We start from the raw sequence: 13368 nt of genomic DNA, 5'->3' as shown, positions 1-13368 counted from the left end.
AATTTTCAAAGCAAAGCACTCATAGCTTTAGTGGGTTAATGTGCGGGGATAGTTGATCTTTTCATGTCATCTCTTTGATAGCCGCACGCAAACATATTTCTCCGCAATAAAATTGTATCATTCGGCGGTTGTAGCTTTAGTTATGCGGACAGGGCGTATACTTGTTGCTTTGATTTTTCTAGGTTTAATAATTCCCTTTCGGGCTGCAAAGTGCAGGGCAGCGCCCAAATCTGTGCAAGTAAGTGATATATCTTATATACTTATATTTTTCTCGATGCAAAATGCATTATTTGCAGAATGTACACGTTTGTTGCTCAGCACCCCTGCCTAACTGGGGAGTTTTCAACAGAGAGTGTCATAAATCGGCCATTCAAGCAAGTGTAAGTATTAATAGGATATCTAAAAGCAAAGTTAATTTAGCAAACTTCCTCATCAAGTGCCGTTTAGATTGCGATTTCAATGCCAGCTCGGTTCTGCAGGGAAATCGATTGATCCAAGCGAAAGTTCGACCCATGTTGGAGCGCGCCTTTTCCAACGAACCCACCATCGATGCATATGAGTCCAACTTTGCCAAATGTTCAACGGTGGTCAGGAGCAAATACCAGGAGCTATCTCCGCTGAGTCGTCAAAGCGACGCCTGTGACAGACACGCCCTCTTCTACAGCCTTTGTGCGTATGCTCGCTTGATTTTCACCTGTCCGGACAAAATGTGGCAAAGAAATAACAGGATGTGCCAGGAGGCCAAGGCCTATGCGAAAAAATGTCCTTGGCCAGCGCTAAAAATGTTTATGAGGAATACCTAAAAGAAGTTAATACAAATGCCAGTTATAGTAATGATATCTGGGGCTTAGTGCATTTTGTTTTTATTTTTCACAGGTTGCGTGATCATGTCGAGAACACTATGCTCACATTGCACTCGATAGCCTCCGCAGTTGCCATTCCGACCATCCAATTCTGCGATGTAGTAACGCTTAGGTAATTCCTCATACCGAGAGCTGCTGGGACTGAACATTACATGTATTAAGCTGCCTAGCACACCATTGAGATCTCCCAATTGGTAGCTATTTGCCTCACAAATCAGTCTTAATAAACAGCTGTCGCCTGCGCCTAATCCATGCCTGAAAAGTATATGCAGATATATCAGCTGAAGATGCCAGAAATCTTGGAATTTCTCTTACAATTCGAACCGATGGTTGATTATATAATAGAACTTAGTGCGTGAGAGTAGTGACCTACTCTGGCGATCTCTGCCCACAGATTCACCCATGCCATCCAAGGGAAATCCCTGAAAGAAGTCCTTGTAGTCATCCTCATCCACTTCTGGCGGTGGCTTTGGCTTTGACTTGTGCTTTTTCTTATGCTTATGCTTGGGCTTATTTTTCTGTGGCTTGATAACAGAACCGGGCTTAGGCTTACTCTTCTTCTTTTTCTTATCATGATGATGTGGATGGTGTTTGTGTTTGTGCTTATTACCAGAGTTTTGATCATCATCGTAATAGTCATCGTAAACGAAATCATCATTCTGATGATGGCCATGGTGATCACTCAGTAAACTTTCATCATTCGTGCCATTTCCATGTCGCTGAATAGGAAAATATGTTTATGATTAGAGTTTGACCTCTATAGAAATCTAATTAAAATCTTACCAAAAACGGTGGTTTCTGTTTCCACGATCTTGGTAAATCGTAGGACACTTCAAAATTATAGGACAAAAAGGCTTTTTCAAACCGTAAGTCCAAAGGCAAAGCGATGGCCACAAAAAGCTGAGCAGGGCATAAATAATAGATTTTATTCTGCACTTTTTATAAATATCAAAGATAAAAACTTACCGAAGATGCTCCACCCGTACACCAAACAAATTTTTCCTGTGAGTTCCTGAAAAAACCAAAAATCAGAAGAACTAGGAATGTTCCACGACCATCCATTGTAGCCAACCACCCTCATTCAACTGAAGAGTCAGTTTTGGAAAGCCAAAGTGAAAACCTTTCTTTCTAGCTAGAAGTGATGATCCAATTAATGATTTCTAGTTTCAAGCAGCGAAAGTTGCTAATTGAAAAGCCAGTAAGTCAATTCAGGCCAAATGGTATGTTCTAGTAACAGATTTAGGAATATTTTATCTATATTTTATTGCGTTCTATGTGCTTGAAAATATCTTCAAAAGGTTCTGATATAAGCTCAAGAATACTTTCGCCACAACCTGGTTCGTAGACATGGCAGTGACCGTTCCAACCATCGTGCTCCGCTTGGTAATAGCGCAGTGGTAAATCTTCAGACTCCGATGAGCTGGGACTTTAAAATTTAAAAAGTTATATTGGGTCATTAAGAGGATGCCTTCATAATACCTGAATAAAACGTGCATCAAACTGCCCAGTACGCCGTTGAATTCATCCAATTGAGCAGCACTTGTCTCACAAATCAGTCGAAGCAGGCAAGATTCACCTCGAAAACCACTTCTAGAATACTTAGCTAACTTAGTATAGTCACAATTCCATAAGTAATAACTAACCTTTTTAGTTTATCTACGAAAATGCGATAGATATTGGAACGTGTGAGCAAGGATCTAACTTTTCGTTCTTGGGGAAGAACTTCGGTGATTTCCTCCACTTCTTCACTACCTGCCTCATTTTCCTCCTTCACTGTGCAGTTTTGGCAACCAGCGGCCAATTTGCGATCCGTTTCCGTATCGGTTTCATCTACAACTTCCTCCGACTCTATGGGACCATTTTGCTGGAATTTGAGCGATGGGTAAATAACCAAACATTACTCCCATTCTGGTTGAACTGTTAATTGTGCCATAAAGGCGTGTTAATTGTCAACAAATGTGGCGTTTTATAGCCGTAAACAAACCTAAAATGAAACTTACAAATATTGTCCATTTCTCCCAGTTTGCGGGTAAATTGTAGTTGGCCTCAAAATTGTACGAGACAAACACATTTCGATGCGGCAACTCGAGGGGAACGGCAATAGCGGCGAAGATCTAAAAACAATATGATAGTAGTACTTTTTCGGCTAAATAAATTCTTGAAGAACTCACACCGTGGGTGCTGGAAGCTGTAAAGGCCACAAAGGAGTTGGTTAAGTCGAGGTAAACGGTTAAAAGGAAAACCAGGCCAAGAAAGTAACTAGTGAAATTCATTTTCCCGACCCAGAGACAGACGATAGACCACCACGATGCTCAGACAGCAACTGAATTGCAATCTACTCGAAACACTCGCAACAAGTGCGTGGCAAACGCCAAGCAAGTGGCTGCTAATTTGATAGGTAAACCCCCAGAAAGATACTTGGTTTGGTTCTTGGTCAACACTCCAGTTTATTTGCGCCCTCGTCGGCTTACAATATCGCTTAAAGACTGTTCCAGTGACACGGAAACCAGGTCCAAGATGTTGTGATCACAACTTTTGGTATACGTGGAGCACTCCTGCTGCTCTCGACCATCCCATTCGGCCTGGTAATACTCATTGGGCAGGTGCTCATCCTTGGAACTGCTGGGACTATAATTAAATGAGAAGTTTGAATGATCTTCGGGCTTTCTTAAAAAAGTGATTCCAACTGACCTGAATATAATGTGAACGAGGCTGCCTAAAAATCCATTAACTTCACCCAGTTGTGAAGCATTTGTATCGCATATCAAGCGCAGCAAACAGGGTTCAGCTGGAAACCCTGACCTAAAATATGTAAATTTACCGATTAAATATTTTAATATATATATGTGACACCGACCTTCTTAATTTATCCCTTAGCATTGCATAAAATACCGAGCGACTCATCAGAGTTAGACCACGTTTTTCGCGCGAAGCAGCTTTAGTTGAGTTATTATTTGATGAGGTGCTATTTATATTTCCCTCTATTTTCCAATCTGTGCAATTCTGGCAGTGTCGCCCTTCGGCCTCACGTCCAGTTGTCGGATATGTGAGATAGCTGTCCTCAAAGTCCTGACCCATCTATAAATGTTGACGAACACGGCGTTCAAACAAAAGACTCAAGAAGCGAACTTCGATAAGAAACCCACCAAAATCGGTGGATATTTGTACACGTGTTCCGGTTGATAGTAATTAAACTCGTAGTTATAGGACAGAAAGACATTGCGATGTGGCAAGCCAATCGGCACCGATATGGCCATGAATATCTACGAAGTAAAAATTTTAGTTTTTAGACAATAGCTCACTATCACTTGAGTTGAAATTACCCCATACTCGGAGTTTGTGGTGAAAAGCAGCGCAGACTTAACCAAATTGAAGTTATTTATTATGGCACAGAGAAAAAGAAAGGGTGCAAATATCAAAGTTCTGTACATGGTATTGATAAATTTCTAAAATATCCAATGGTAAATAATATCCGATGTTCGACTGTGAGCGTTTTAAAACCAACTGCCGGCCGCCTTGGTTAAAAGTCGACAAGAAAGGTGCGTTTCCAAGAAGCTGTTAATTAAAACGACGAATTGGAAATCTATGTCGGGTCGAATTGGTTTAATGCAGATCAAACCATAAGCGCCTGATTTACTATCCAGTTTATGGTCTTCCATTTCGTCTATCCAGAGTTTCCCTAAGAACATCGTGCAATGGCCTTGATATCAAATCCAATACATTCTCTTCACATTGGCTAGCATAAAATGAGCAGTCGCCATGACGAAGGCCATCCCATTCAGCTTGGTAGTAGTCTTTGTCGAGATTCTCGTCATTAGAGCTGCTGGGTCTGCAAGAGGAAACCCCAGTGATTTAGTGTGGTGCTAAAAATATCTTTCGCTTTTCAAAGTTAGCACGCAGGGTCTGAGCTTTCATTATCATATGCAGATCGTGAAAAGATTTTATACTCACGTGAACAAGATATGCACTATGCTGCCCAAGAGTCCATTGACTTCGCCAAGCGTTGAGGAATTCGTTTCGCAAATCAAGCGGAGGAGACAGGACTCCGCAGGGTATCCTGATCTGTAAGGAATGCCATTAGTAGTAGGTCATATAGTTTTTTAAATAAAACCAACCTTTCCAATTTATCCTTGAGCATTATGTAGAAATTAGTTCGACTCATGATCGGTAAAGTTCGTTTTTGGGTTGAACTATTATCATCCACAGAACGAAAGGATCTGCTACTACTACTATCATCTCCACCAGTGGTGTTATACGTCAAGTAACTGTCCTCCCAGTTATCACCCATCTAAGCGGGAAGATATATTCATTTTCGGATAAATATGAACTTAAAAAATCTTACCAATATCGGAGGATACTTGTAGACGTGCTCGGGCTGGTAGTAGTTGAATTCATAGTTATACGAAAGAAACACATTTCGGTTCTTCAAAGTTAGTGGCACTGATATGGCCATAAAAATCTAAATATTTTGATTACATGCATTTATTCTGGAATACAAACAATTATAACAATATTTACACCGAATTCCGAGTTGGTTTGATATAGCAAAGTGGACTCCACAAAGATCAACTTCAGAAAGACAAAACAAGATAATGCTAGACTATTCATTTTTGCAAAATATCCTTGAGGTTTCGCGACCAACAAGTGCCATCCAACTAAACCGCCAAGCGCCCAAGCTGACAACTTTTATAGAATCGCAGCACCTGTTAATTGATGGCCGTGAGTAGGCATCATAACTAACCACAGGCTGCCGCTGCCCCAAAATAACAGCAGTCACGACAACAGAATGAGAATTCTCCAAAAATAGACATAGAAACAGGCCTGACCTACCAAGTTGCAAATAATGTTTTATTCCAATGCGTTCCGCATACTCTTATAGTTAAGCCTAGTCTATAATAATGGTTCTTGAGGTGTGTGGCAGATGCTCGAGCTCGCCTCCGTTGAGCGTTTGCTACCTGGTGTTGCGCAGTTTTCGCTCCTTCCAAGTTGCGAACTTGCTGTTGGCGGTGCGCAGCAGCTGATTCAAGTGCTGCGTCAGCGAGGATCGCAGTGGCGAAAGTTCGTGCATAGCGCGGTTCTGAAATATACAGAGCTTTGTAATATGCTGTTAGGGGAAATACTGTAAAACTCACCTCAAAAGGCACTAGTTTGGCCATTTTGAAGCGCTGCAACGTCTCGTGCATACGCTGTAACTTTGTCTCCAGCTCTTCTGAGGTGGGCGGAAAGCAGCTCCAAAAGTGTTTCAGCAGCTCGGACAGCGAAAGGTATAAGTGGCGCAGCTCTCGTTGGAAGTCGTTCGGAACAAGTTCTGCAATGTCATCATAAAATTGGTAACAATTTTTGTTAAGATTGGATAATCTCTACTTACGTCCCGCTGACTGCTCTTGGAAACCGCGCATCATGGAACCGCCAGGACTTAGTTCACCCAGAGCATTTACTGCCGCCTTAGAACAGATGAACGTTCGTTGCACGTTGCGGTTTAGCCATGACTCCGAATTCCGCACCAGCTTGTACTGCACCTCTTCAAGACTCATTGGATCGTTGTGGTTGTCGTACATGCTGTTCTGGACAGGGCCATTGAGGTAACGCTCCACTTTGGACAGTTCGAAGTGCTTAGACTTGGCTTTCTCGCCGTTGGCGGAATCATCTCCCTCCAATATAGGGTCCCCGAGATCCACATAGTGAATCTTTTCCATCAGTCGTTGCTTTTTGCTCTGCGGCTCGTCTTTGTCCACCTGATCGGAGGAACTCTTCGTCGCGGTGGCCGTGGCCTGGCCCTTTCCATTCATCCCGTTCGTATACGCGGATTGGGAAACAGGCCCGTTGGCATTATTGGTACCATTGGTCATAGTTGACGGCGCTGAGGTCACGTTAGCACAGGTCTTAAGCACCATGATGGAATGCTGATTGAATCGCTTGATCATGTTTTGGTGCACAATATTCCCGCTGTTCACGACGTTGCGGTCCCCTGCTACGCTGCCAAAGCCCTCTTCCAAAGGAACATCCTCAAACTTTTTAAGGTCTAGCAAAGGATCACCAGCTCCCTGCTGAACAGCCGCTTTTAATGCTTGGTCATCGATCTTGCCGCACTCCGTGAATATGTCCTTTGTGCCGGCTGTCAGTCTGTCACGATGAAAGTAGTGTGATTGGAAAAACTTGGTCCAAAACTCGGCCTCGGACATTTTGGCAGGCACATTCTCAAAATGTTTGCGTTTAACGGCGGGATAGGTCTTGAAAATGCAGTGAATCACATCAGAGGTGAGGTTGTACTTGAGGCCATTACAGCCGTCTGTCTGCGGCTTTATGTCAGCCAGAAAGGCGCCAGAAACACCTGCGATTACAATTTATAAGAGTGCGCAATAAAGGGGACACACAGTTTTTATGCATACCGATCTCCTGGGATCTGCCCATTTTCTTAAGGGCGTGATCCTTGGCATGCGTAGCCCAGAACTCATCGCTGGTTAGGACTTTGGTTATGACAAGGTCCTTGTAGAGTTGCAGCAGGTTGGGATTCTCAACAAGGATGCGGTTCTTGTCTTCCAGGTCTTTGTCCACCTTCCGCTTGAAGTTGGGAAGCAGTTGCTGCAATAGCTCCTTGACCTTGTCCCTGTCGGCAAGCATTGCGGCCTGTCCCTGGCGGTTGACGAAGTGGAAGGTCGATGTGTTGCCGTCGTGAAGAACCACTTGCAGCTGCACCTTGGGCTTGCCCTCAGGAGATATCTTTTGAGCTGCATATTAAAAATTAAGAGGTTACCAAAACTGGTGAAGAAGGCTTTGAGGAACAACCCACTCTTGATATCCGCATAACGATGGGAGACTGTTACCGTGTCCCGGTGTTCCGCCATCCAGGCCACACGCTCATTCATTACGTAGAGCGTGCCGTCGCCCTTCTTGTACCGCACCTCGCCCATCTGGAGCAGCACGTCCTCACTGCTGGTGGTCATCTTGTTCTACGCCCGGCGCTCAGCAGTCGAAGTCCCAGTCGCAGATCCACGCTCGCCGTCTCACATGAGAGCCTTCGAAAGGACGAGAAGGGGGACGCCAGAAGATTCCTGCAACCTGAAAGAGCATGAAATGCGATCTAAGAAGCATCTTCGGCTGGCGGAAAAGTGCCGCCTGGTGTTTGCGTATGTCGCCTGCGCCGGCGATACTTTTCCCCATTTCGCGGTCGGCAAAACGCACAATCCCACGTTATTTGCACGATATTACTGGAAACTCAACGCACCTCAGTCAGGCTAGGGATGTAAGAATACATCGATGTATCGAGAATCGATGTACCGTGCCCATAATTTTCGATGTTTTTTGTTGATATCGATGCTTTGCTGAACCAGCTGTTTAATTATACACCGTTCACACAACCGCGTTTTGGTTCCATGTGAATTATTTAAATCGTTCTAGATTTAAATAAAAGTTTTTGTGTGTGTTCTTTTTTATTTCTTTTACTCCTATTTTCAGTCAGTTTCTTCTTATTATCATATATCATCGTATATTTATTTATTTGTATATGCTGATACTTATCATTGAATGAATCATATCTTAAAGCTTATAAATGAAAAAATAAATGGTTTATACATGTAGTTATTAAGTTATTTAAAATCTGCCCAATAAAGGCGCTTAAGAGATTTATTTAGTGCAATCTGTGTTTATTGGCCTAGAATTTTATACCACTAACTTAACTAACTTCAGTGCCTTGTGCGCTCCACAGTTCGCCCCCGATCGAGTAGCTCCCGGAAGGTTTTGACCTCGTGTCGGGGTATGCTCTCCCGGTACTTGGGCTGCATCAGCCCGTAGATGAAGTCCAGCTCCGTCTCCTCGTCGTGTCGTCCCTCCGGCAACTTGGCTAGGAGCGCTCGCTGCTTGCAGATGAATGAGTCGATCACTTCGTCGTAGGACTGCTTCGTCTCGAAGATCTCCATGTATATCTGGTAGGAAGGTTTAGTGGGCGAGAAGTGATCGCGCAGCAGCTGCAGGGCATCCGACCAGGTCTTGGCATCCCGGCGCACACCCTTCCACCACACCACGGCAATGCTCTTGAAGAGCAGCGGCAAACCCTTTAGCGCATCCTTGTCGCTGATGCCCTCCACCTCTTTATACGTCTCCACGGCATTGATGAACTCGTCCACGGCATCGTGATCCCGCTGGCCACTGAATCTCACCGTGCAGTTGCTAAAGCTACCCTTGGATGGCGGTTCCTCTTTGATTGGCCCCAGCGATTTAATGGTTTCTATGAATATGCGAAACTGTTCGTCGGACATCTGCGTCATTTTGTTGCCGGTTTCTTGGGTTTGTTTGGGTTTAAAAAATGAGTAAACAAGCGCCCGAAATAGACCAGCTCAATTCCGATTTCAAGCCCCAATCGTTAGACGGTTGGGGGGCAACTGGCAATTTCGCTTGTTGTGAAATGAAAAGCCACATTGCTCTCCTCCCTCTCTCTTTCTCCGTAAGTAAAAGCTTTTTCGAGTTTCGAAAAATATCCAACACTCTCTCTCTCTTCAACATTTTTGAATAATTGGAGAGCACAGTTTGTGGCGGTTCCTCCGCAAGGAGGCCACCACGTGGAAGGAAGCCATCGCTCTCATCCGCGAACACTTCTCGCCCACCAAGCCCGCCTACCAGATCTACATGGACTTCTTCCAAAACAAGCAGGACGACCATGACCCCATTGACACCTTCGTCATCCAGAAGCGAGCGCTGCTGGCCCAGCTGCCCAGCGGTCGCCACGACGAGGAAACGGAACTGGATCTTCTGTTCGGTCTGCTGAACATCAAGTACCGCAAGCACATCTCCCGCCACAGTGTCCATACCTTCAAGGATCTCCTGGAACAGGGCCGCATCATCGAGCACAACAACCAGGAGGACGAGGAACAGCTTGCCACAGCAAAGAACACCCGTGGCTCCAAGCGCACCACCCGCTGCACCTACTGCAGTTTCCGGGGGCACACCTTCGACAACTGCCGTAAGCGCCAGAAGGATCGGCAGGAGGAGCAGCACGAGGAGTAGGCGACAAAAAGAACATCAAATACCAACAGGCAGCAGCCAACGTCATTGATGACCTCATCGCTGCTGCCGCCCACCCAAACAGAACTTTTCGTAGCCTCGCCAGCCGATCGACGTCAGAGAGAGCCCAACAACCGGAGAGCTGGAGATGGGGAGCAGCCACATCAACAGCAGCAACAGCAGCCACATCTCTTCATACTCTTCATACTCACTGGCAATCGGCGTGCCGGTAAGCCTCGACTAGCTTCTGAAATCCACAAATCCACGCTGTTTGTATTGCTATTCGCAATGCCTCGAAAACGGCTCTATTTTCATATAATTTCACGCCGACTTGCGGCTACTTTGGCACAGAACGCCAGCTTTTGGAAAGCAATAATTTTTATTGCAACATTGAACCTTTATTTGCAACTAGAAACTAGATTTCGAGAATCATCGGGCGGGGCGGCTGAGGATCTGGCATTTCGTCCGTAAGATCGGTTATTCGCAATGGAGGAATATGATATTCGAACCAAATGGCGGGTGAAGTGCCTCGGCATGGAGCTCCATTTTCTTCGAATCTTATGTTTTGACATTGCGAGTCTGAAATGGATGTTGCCTGATCTCCAGCCGCCCCGCACAACCGTTGATTCTCACAACCGCCGGCTCCACTTTGTGCCGGTCAGCGGAGAAAAAGCGATTATTTGGCTATCAAAAGATATGATCACTGTGTTGAGAGACATGGCAATCATCGCTATTGTAACCATATATTTGCTGATTTTTCGTCTGATCCTGGTCCTTTGTGAAGCTAGCAAAAAACCCCCCGCCCGGTGAATGCCCACTTAGATCCTTTTGCAGGAGGATTTCGACGGCCCTGAAGGTGGGCGCCACCCGTTTCGTGATGATTCACTCTGAGCAATAATACCAAAAACATAGACCTTCCCTCTCTTATTGGCTCTCCCCAATGCCTCAAGCTTTTTCGAAGTTCGATTTCACAACAGGCGGATATAAAAGGGCTGCAATGTGGGAGAGCTGTTCAGTTCAAATCACCGGCCGCATTCGCTACACTGGCTTTGTCCGCCGACTGAACCAAGATTAATTTGATCACCTAACCTCACACAGCAGCGAAAATGGCCCAGCTTACACAGATGACCAACGAGCAGCTCCGCGAGCTGATCGAAGCTGTAAGAGCGGCCGCCGTGGGCGCCGCCGGAAGTGCAGCAGCAGCCGGAGGAGCAGACGCCAGCAGAGGCAAAGGCAACTTCTCCGCTTGCACACACAGCTTCGGCGGAACCCGCGACCACGACGTGGTCGAGGAGTTCATCGGCAACATCGAGACATACAAGGATGTAGAAGGTATCAGCGACGAGAACGCCCTGAAGGGCATCTCGCTGCTGTTCTACGGTATGGCCAGCACCTGGTGGCAAGGCGTCCGCAAGGAGGCCACCACGTGGAAGGAAGCCATCGCTCTCATCCGCGAACACTTCTCGCCCACCAAGCCCGCCTACCAGATCTACATGGAATTCTTCCAAAACAAGCAGGACGACCATGACCCCATTGACACCTTCGTCATCCAGAAGCGAGCGCTGCTGGCCCAGCTGCCCAGCGGTCGCCACGACGAGGAAACGGAACTGGATCTTCTGTTCGGTCTGCTGAACATCAAGTACCGCAAGCACATCTCCCGCCACAGTGTCCATACCTTCAAGGATCTCCTGGAACAGGGCCGCATCATCGAGCACAACAACCAGGAGGACGAGGAACAGCTTGCCACAGCAAAGAACACCCGTGGCTCCAAGCGCACCACCCGCTGCACCTACTGCAGTTTCCGGGGGCACACCTTCGACAACTGCCGTAAGCGCCAGAAGGATCGGCAGGAGGAGCAGCACGAGGAGTAGGCGACAAAAAGAACATCAAATACCAACAGGCAGCAGCCAACGTCATTGATGACCTCATCGCTGCTGCCGCCCACCCAAACAGAACTTTTCGTAGCCTCGCCAGCCGATCGACGTCAGAGAGAGCCCAACAACCGGAGAGCTGGAGATGGGGAGCAGCCACATCAACAGCAGCAACAGCAGCCACATCTCTTCATACTCTTCATACTCACTGGCAATCGGCGTGCCGGTAAGCCTCGACTAGCTTCTGAAATCCACAAATCCACGCTGTTTGTATTGCTATTCGCAATGCCTCGAAAACGGCTCTATTTTCATATAATTTCACGCCGACTTGCGGCTACTTTGGCACAGAACGCCAGCTTTTGGAAAGCAATAATTTTTATTGCAACATTGAACCTTTATTTGCAACTAGAAACTAGATTTCGAGAATCATCGGGCGGGGCGGCTGAGGATCTGGCATTTCGTCCGTAAGATCGGTTATTCGCAATGGAGGAATATGATATTCGAACCAAATGGCGGGTGAAGTGCCTCGGCATGGAGCTCCATTTTCTTCGAATCTTATGTTTTGACATTGCGAGTCTGAAATGGATGTTGCCTGATCTCCAGCCGCCCCGCACAACCGTTGATTCTCACAACCGCCGGCTCCACTTTGTGCCGGTCAGCGGAGAAAAAGCGATTATTTGGCTATCAAAAGATATGATCACTGTGTTGAGAGACATGGCAATCATCGCTATTGTAACCATATATTTGCTGATTTTTCGTCTGATCCTGGTCCTTTGTGAAGCTAGCAAAAAACCCCCCGCCCGGTGAATGCCCACTTAGATCCTTTTGCAGGAGGATTTCGACGGCCCTGAAGGTGGGCGCCACCCGTTTCCGGTAGCGGCTTCGGCTGCTTCCGGTTTCCGGTGTCGCAACCCTTCGCGATGTCCCCCGTGCGAGTGGAGCTACAGTGGGCGTGAGCCGGGCAAAACCTAAATTTCTTCGGAGATTTAAAAAACCAACAAATTTTTTGACTTTTGTCAAAACAATTCGAACCCACATAGCACTACGATGGCTAACGATTCGCCATCCGTGCGGTTGGCACGCCAAAACTGTCTCTTCGAGATCACGGGCCTAGGGCTGTTTAACATTCGACCCAAGCGATTTCGCGACAGGCTTCGGCACGCCAGTATATAACCCAAAACACACAAACGTCAGGGGCTGGAACGCGTCACTGCCGTGCTCCTCCAGCCGGCACAGTCATTCCCCGCCCCCACACCAAGCAAAACCGGCCGCTTGTGCAGATGACATAGGCGCGACCAGCCAACTGACCCGGCTGACCAGACTTGCACCGTGCGCCATCAACTGGAATCTTGGCCACAAGCACAGCAATAGTTTGGCCCGCTATTCCCACACAGAAACCCAGAGTGGGGGCCTATGGAAGACCACAAGTGGTTGCGTGGAACTGCTAAAAATATAAAACTGTAAAACTAAAGACTGAAACTAGAAAACAACCATTAAACTCAGAAACGGAAAACTGCGTAATTGTTTTTATTTTATGGGGTGGATGGGACAACATTTTTACAGGGAATCATTTTTTTAAACAAAAGTTGATATAATATAAGAAAAAATGCAATTAGCCAAGCTCTACAAAGCTCACG

At 46.3% G+C, this 13368-nt stretch overlaps 8 protein-coding genes and 1 pseudogene across 12 annotated transcripts; 3 read left to right on the top strand and 6 right to left on the bottom strand.

Annotated features, from left to right (window-relative positions):
- The first annotated feature begins 50 nt into the window (after positions 1 to 50).
- Positions 51 to 836, top strand: Obp50a (Odorant-binding protein 50a). 2 transcript variants are annotated; one of them, NM_166050.2, is made up of 3 exons: positions 51 to 238; positions 297 to 380; positions 438 to 836. In NM_166050.2, the coding sequence occupies exons 1-3, from the start codon at positions 143 to 145 to the stop codon at positions 801 to 803; spliced, it is 546 nt and encodes a 181-aa protein (NP_725385.1). In that variant the 5' UTR covers positions 51 to 142; the 3' UTR covers positions 804 to 836. The 2 variants fall into 2 exon arrangements, with proteins under 2 accessions (NP_725385.1, NP_995832.1); NM_206110.2 differs by having other exon boundaries at positions 297 to 836.
- A 4-nt stretch (positions 837 to 840) lies between these two features.
- CG34444 (uncharacterized protein) lies at positions 841 to 1950 on the bottom strand. Its single transcript, NM_001103843.2, has 4 exons — positions 1830 to 1950; positions 1647 to 1763; positions 1179 to 1582; positions 841 to 1118 (listed from the first exon to the last, which is right to left on the bottom strand). The coding sequence occupies exons 1-4, from the start codon at positions 1923 to 1925 to the stop codon at positions 848 to 850; spliced, it is 888 nt and encodes a 295-aa protein (NP_001097313.1). The 5' UTR covers positions 1926 to 1950; the 3' UTR covers positions 841 to 847.
- A 149-nt stretch (positions 1951 to 2099) lies between these two features.
- CG34443 (uncharacterized protein) lies at positions 2100 to 3188 on the bottom strand. Its single transcript, NM_001103842.2, has 5 exons — positions 3035 to 3188; positions 2864 to 2977; positions 2507 to 2727; positions 2343 to 2453; positions 2100 to 2289 (listed from the first exon to the last, which is right to left on the bottom strand). Exons 1-5 carry the CDS (start codon positions 3134 to 3136, stop codon positions 2118 to 2120), a joined length of 720 nt encoding a protein of 239 aa, NP_001097312.1. The 5' UTR covers positions 3137 to 3188; the 3' UTR covers positions 2100 to 2117.
- A 104-nt stretch (positions 3189 to 3292) lies between these two features.
- Positions 3293 to 4369, bottom strand: CG34442 (uncharacterized protein). Its single transcript, NM_001103841.3, has 5 exons — positions 4187 to 4369; positions 4010 to 4126; positions 3721 to 3941; positions 3555 to 3665; positions 3293 to 3491 (listed from the first exon to the last, which is right to left on the bottom strand). Exons 1-5 carry the CDS (start codon positions 4292 to 4294, stop codon positions 3311 to 3313), a joined length of 738 nt encoding a protein of 245 aa, NP_001097311.1. The 5' UTR covers positions 4295 to 4369; the 3' UTR covers positions 3293 to 3310.
- Positions 4370 to 4508: 139 nt separating this feature from the next.
- Positions 4509 to 5511, bottom strand: CG34184 (uncharacterized protein; the record flags this gene model as incomplete). Its single annotated transcript, NM_001103840.2, has 5 exons — positions 5382 to 5511; positions 5206 to 5322; positions 4979 to 5151; positions 4815 to 4925; positions 4509 to 4692 (listed from the first exon to the last, which is right to left on the bottom strand). Exons 1-5 carry the CDS (start codon positions 5469 to 5471, stop codon positions 4509 to 4511), a joined length of 675 nt encoding a protein of 224 aa, NP_001097310.1. The 5' UTR covers positions 5472 to 5511.
- Positions 5512 to 5693: 182 nt separating this feature from the next.
- Positions 5694 to 8119, bottom strand: Tfb1 (Transcription factor B1). 4 transcript variants are annotated; one of them, NM_137113.4, is made up of 6 exons: positions 8089 to 8119; positions 7654 to 7922; positions 7253 to 7591; positions 6232 to 7194; positions 5996 to 6171; positions 5694 to 5940 (listed from the first exon to the last, which is right to left on the bottom strand). In NM_137113.4, exons 2-6 carry the CDS (start codon positions 7805 to 7807, stop codon positions 5815 to 5817), a joined length of 1758 nt encoding a protein of 585 aa, NP_610957.1. In that variant the 5' UTR covers positions 7808 to 7922; positions 8089 to 8119; the 3' UTR covers positions 5694 to 5814. The 4 variants fall into 4 exon arrangements, with proteins under 4 accessions (NP_610957.1, NP_001246321.1, NP_725383.1 ...); NM_001259392.2 differs by having other exon boundaries at positions 7654 to 7915; NM_166049.1 differs by lacking the exon at positions 8089 to 8119 and adding an exon at positions 8046 to 8073.
- A 222-nt stretch (positions 8120 to 8341) lies between these two features.
- Arc2 (Activity-regulated cytoskeleton associated protein 2) lies at positions 8342 to 9243 on the bottom strand. The gene has a single exon (NM_137112.2). It carries the CDS (start codon positions 9125 to 9127, stop codon positions 8546 to 8548), a length of 582 nt encoding a protein of 193 aa, NP_610956.1. The 5' UTR covers positions 9128 to 9243; the 3' UTR covers positions 8342 to 8545.
- Positions 9244 to 9386: 143 nt separating this feature from the next.
- CR10102 lies at positions 9387 to 10734 on the top strand (annotated as a pseudogene).
- Positions 10735 to 10869: 135 nt separating this feature from the next.
- On the top strand, positions 10870 to 13240 carry Arc1 (Activity-regulated cytoskeleton associated protein 1). Its single transcript, NM_137111.3, has one exon. The coding sequence runs from the start codon at positions 10967 to 10969 to the stop codon at positions 11729 to 11731; it is 765 nt and encodes a 254-aa protein (NP_610955.1). The 5' UTR covers positions 10870 to 10966; the 3' UTR covers positions 11732 to 13240.
- The last annotated feature ends 128 nt before the right edge of the window (positions 13241 to 13368 follow it).

Source organism: Drosophila melanogaster, chromosome 2R, assembly GCF_000001215.4.
Source record: "Drosophila melanogaster chromosome 2R".
Taxonomy (NCBI): Eukaryota; Metazoa; Arthropoda; class Insecta; order Diptera; family Drosophilidae; genus Drosophila; species Drosophila melanogaster.
This window is presented reverse-complemented; position numbering and strand designations above follow the sequence as displayed.

Coding starts and splice junctions, on each gene's coding strand:
- CG34442 (NM_001103841.3), bottom strand. CDS start 4,294: ATGTACAGAACTTTGATATTTGCACCCTTTCTTTTTCTCTGTGCCATA. Junction 4,127..4,186: donor CCACAAACTCCGAGTATGGG/GTAATTTCAACT, acceptor TTTACTTCGTAG/ATATTCATGGCCATATCGGT. Junction 3,492..3,554: donor CTCGTTCACATTATATTCAG/GTCAGTTGGAAT, acceptor ATTTAATTATAG/TCCCAGCAGTTCCAAGGATG.
- Arc2 (NM_137112.2), bottom strand. CDS start 9,127: ATGACGCAGATGTCCGACGAACAGTTTCGCATATTCATAGAAACCATT.
- CG34444 (NM_001103843.2), bottom strand. CDS start 1,925: ATGGATGGTCGTGGAACATTCCTAGTTCTTCTGATTTTTGGTTTTTTC. Junction 1,583..1,646: donor AACAGAAACCACCGTTTTTG/GTAAGATTTTAA, acceptor TTTCCTATTCAG/CGACATGGAAATGGCACGAA. Junction 1,119..1,178: donor ATCAACCATCGGTTCGAATT/GTAAGAGAAATT, acceptor TATACTTTTCAG/GCATGGATTAGGCGCAGGCG.
- CG34443 (NM_001103842.2), bottom strand. CDS start 3,136: ATGAATTTCACTAGTTACTTTCTTGGCCTGGTTTTCCTTTTAACCGTT. Junction 2,728..2,863: donor GGGAGAAATGGACAATATTT/GTAAGTTTCATT, acceptor CTCAAATTCCAG/CAAAATGGTCCCATAGAGTC. Junction 2,290..2,342: donor TTGATGCACGTTTTATTCAG/GTATTATGAAGG, acceptor TAAATTTTAAAG/TCCCAGCTCATCGGAGTCTG.
- Obp50a (NM_206110.2), top strand. CDS start 143: ATGCGGACAGGGCGTATACTTGTTGCTTTGATTTTTCTAGGTTTAATA. Junction 239..296: donor CAGCGCCCAAATCTGTGCAA/GTAAGTGATATA, acceptor CATTATTTGCAG/AATGTACACGTTTGTTGCTC.
- Arc1 (NM_137111.3), top strand. CDS start 10,967: ATGGCCCAGCTTACACAGATGACCAACGAGCAGCTCCGCGAGCTGATC.
- Tfb1 (NM_137113.4), bottom strand. CDS start 7,807: ATGACCACCAGCAGTGAGGACGTGCTGCTCCAGATGGGCGAGGTGCGG. Junction 7,195..7,252: donor GGGCAGATCCCAGGAGATCG/GTATGCATAAAA, acceptor TTGTAATCGCAG/GTGTTTCTGGCGCCTTTCTG. Junction 5,941..5,995: donor CCAAACTAGTGCCTTTTGAG/GTGAGTTTTACA, acceptor TGTATATTTCAG/AACCGCGCTATGCACGAACT.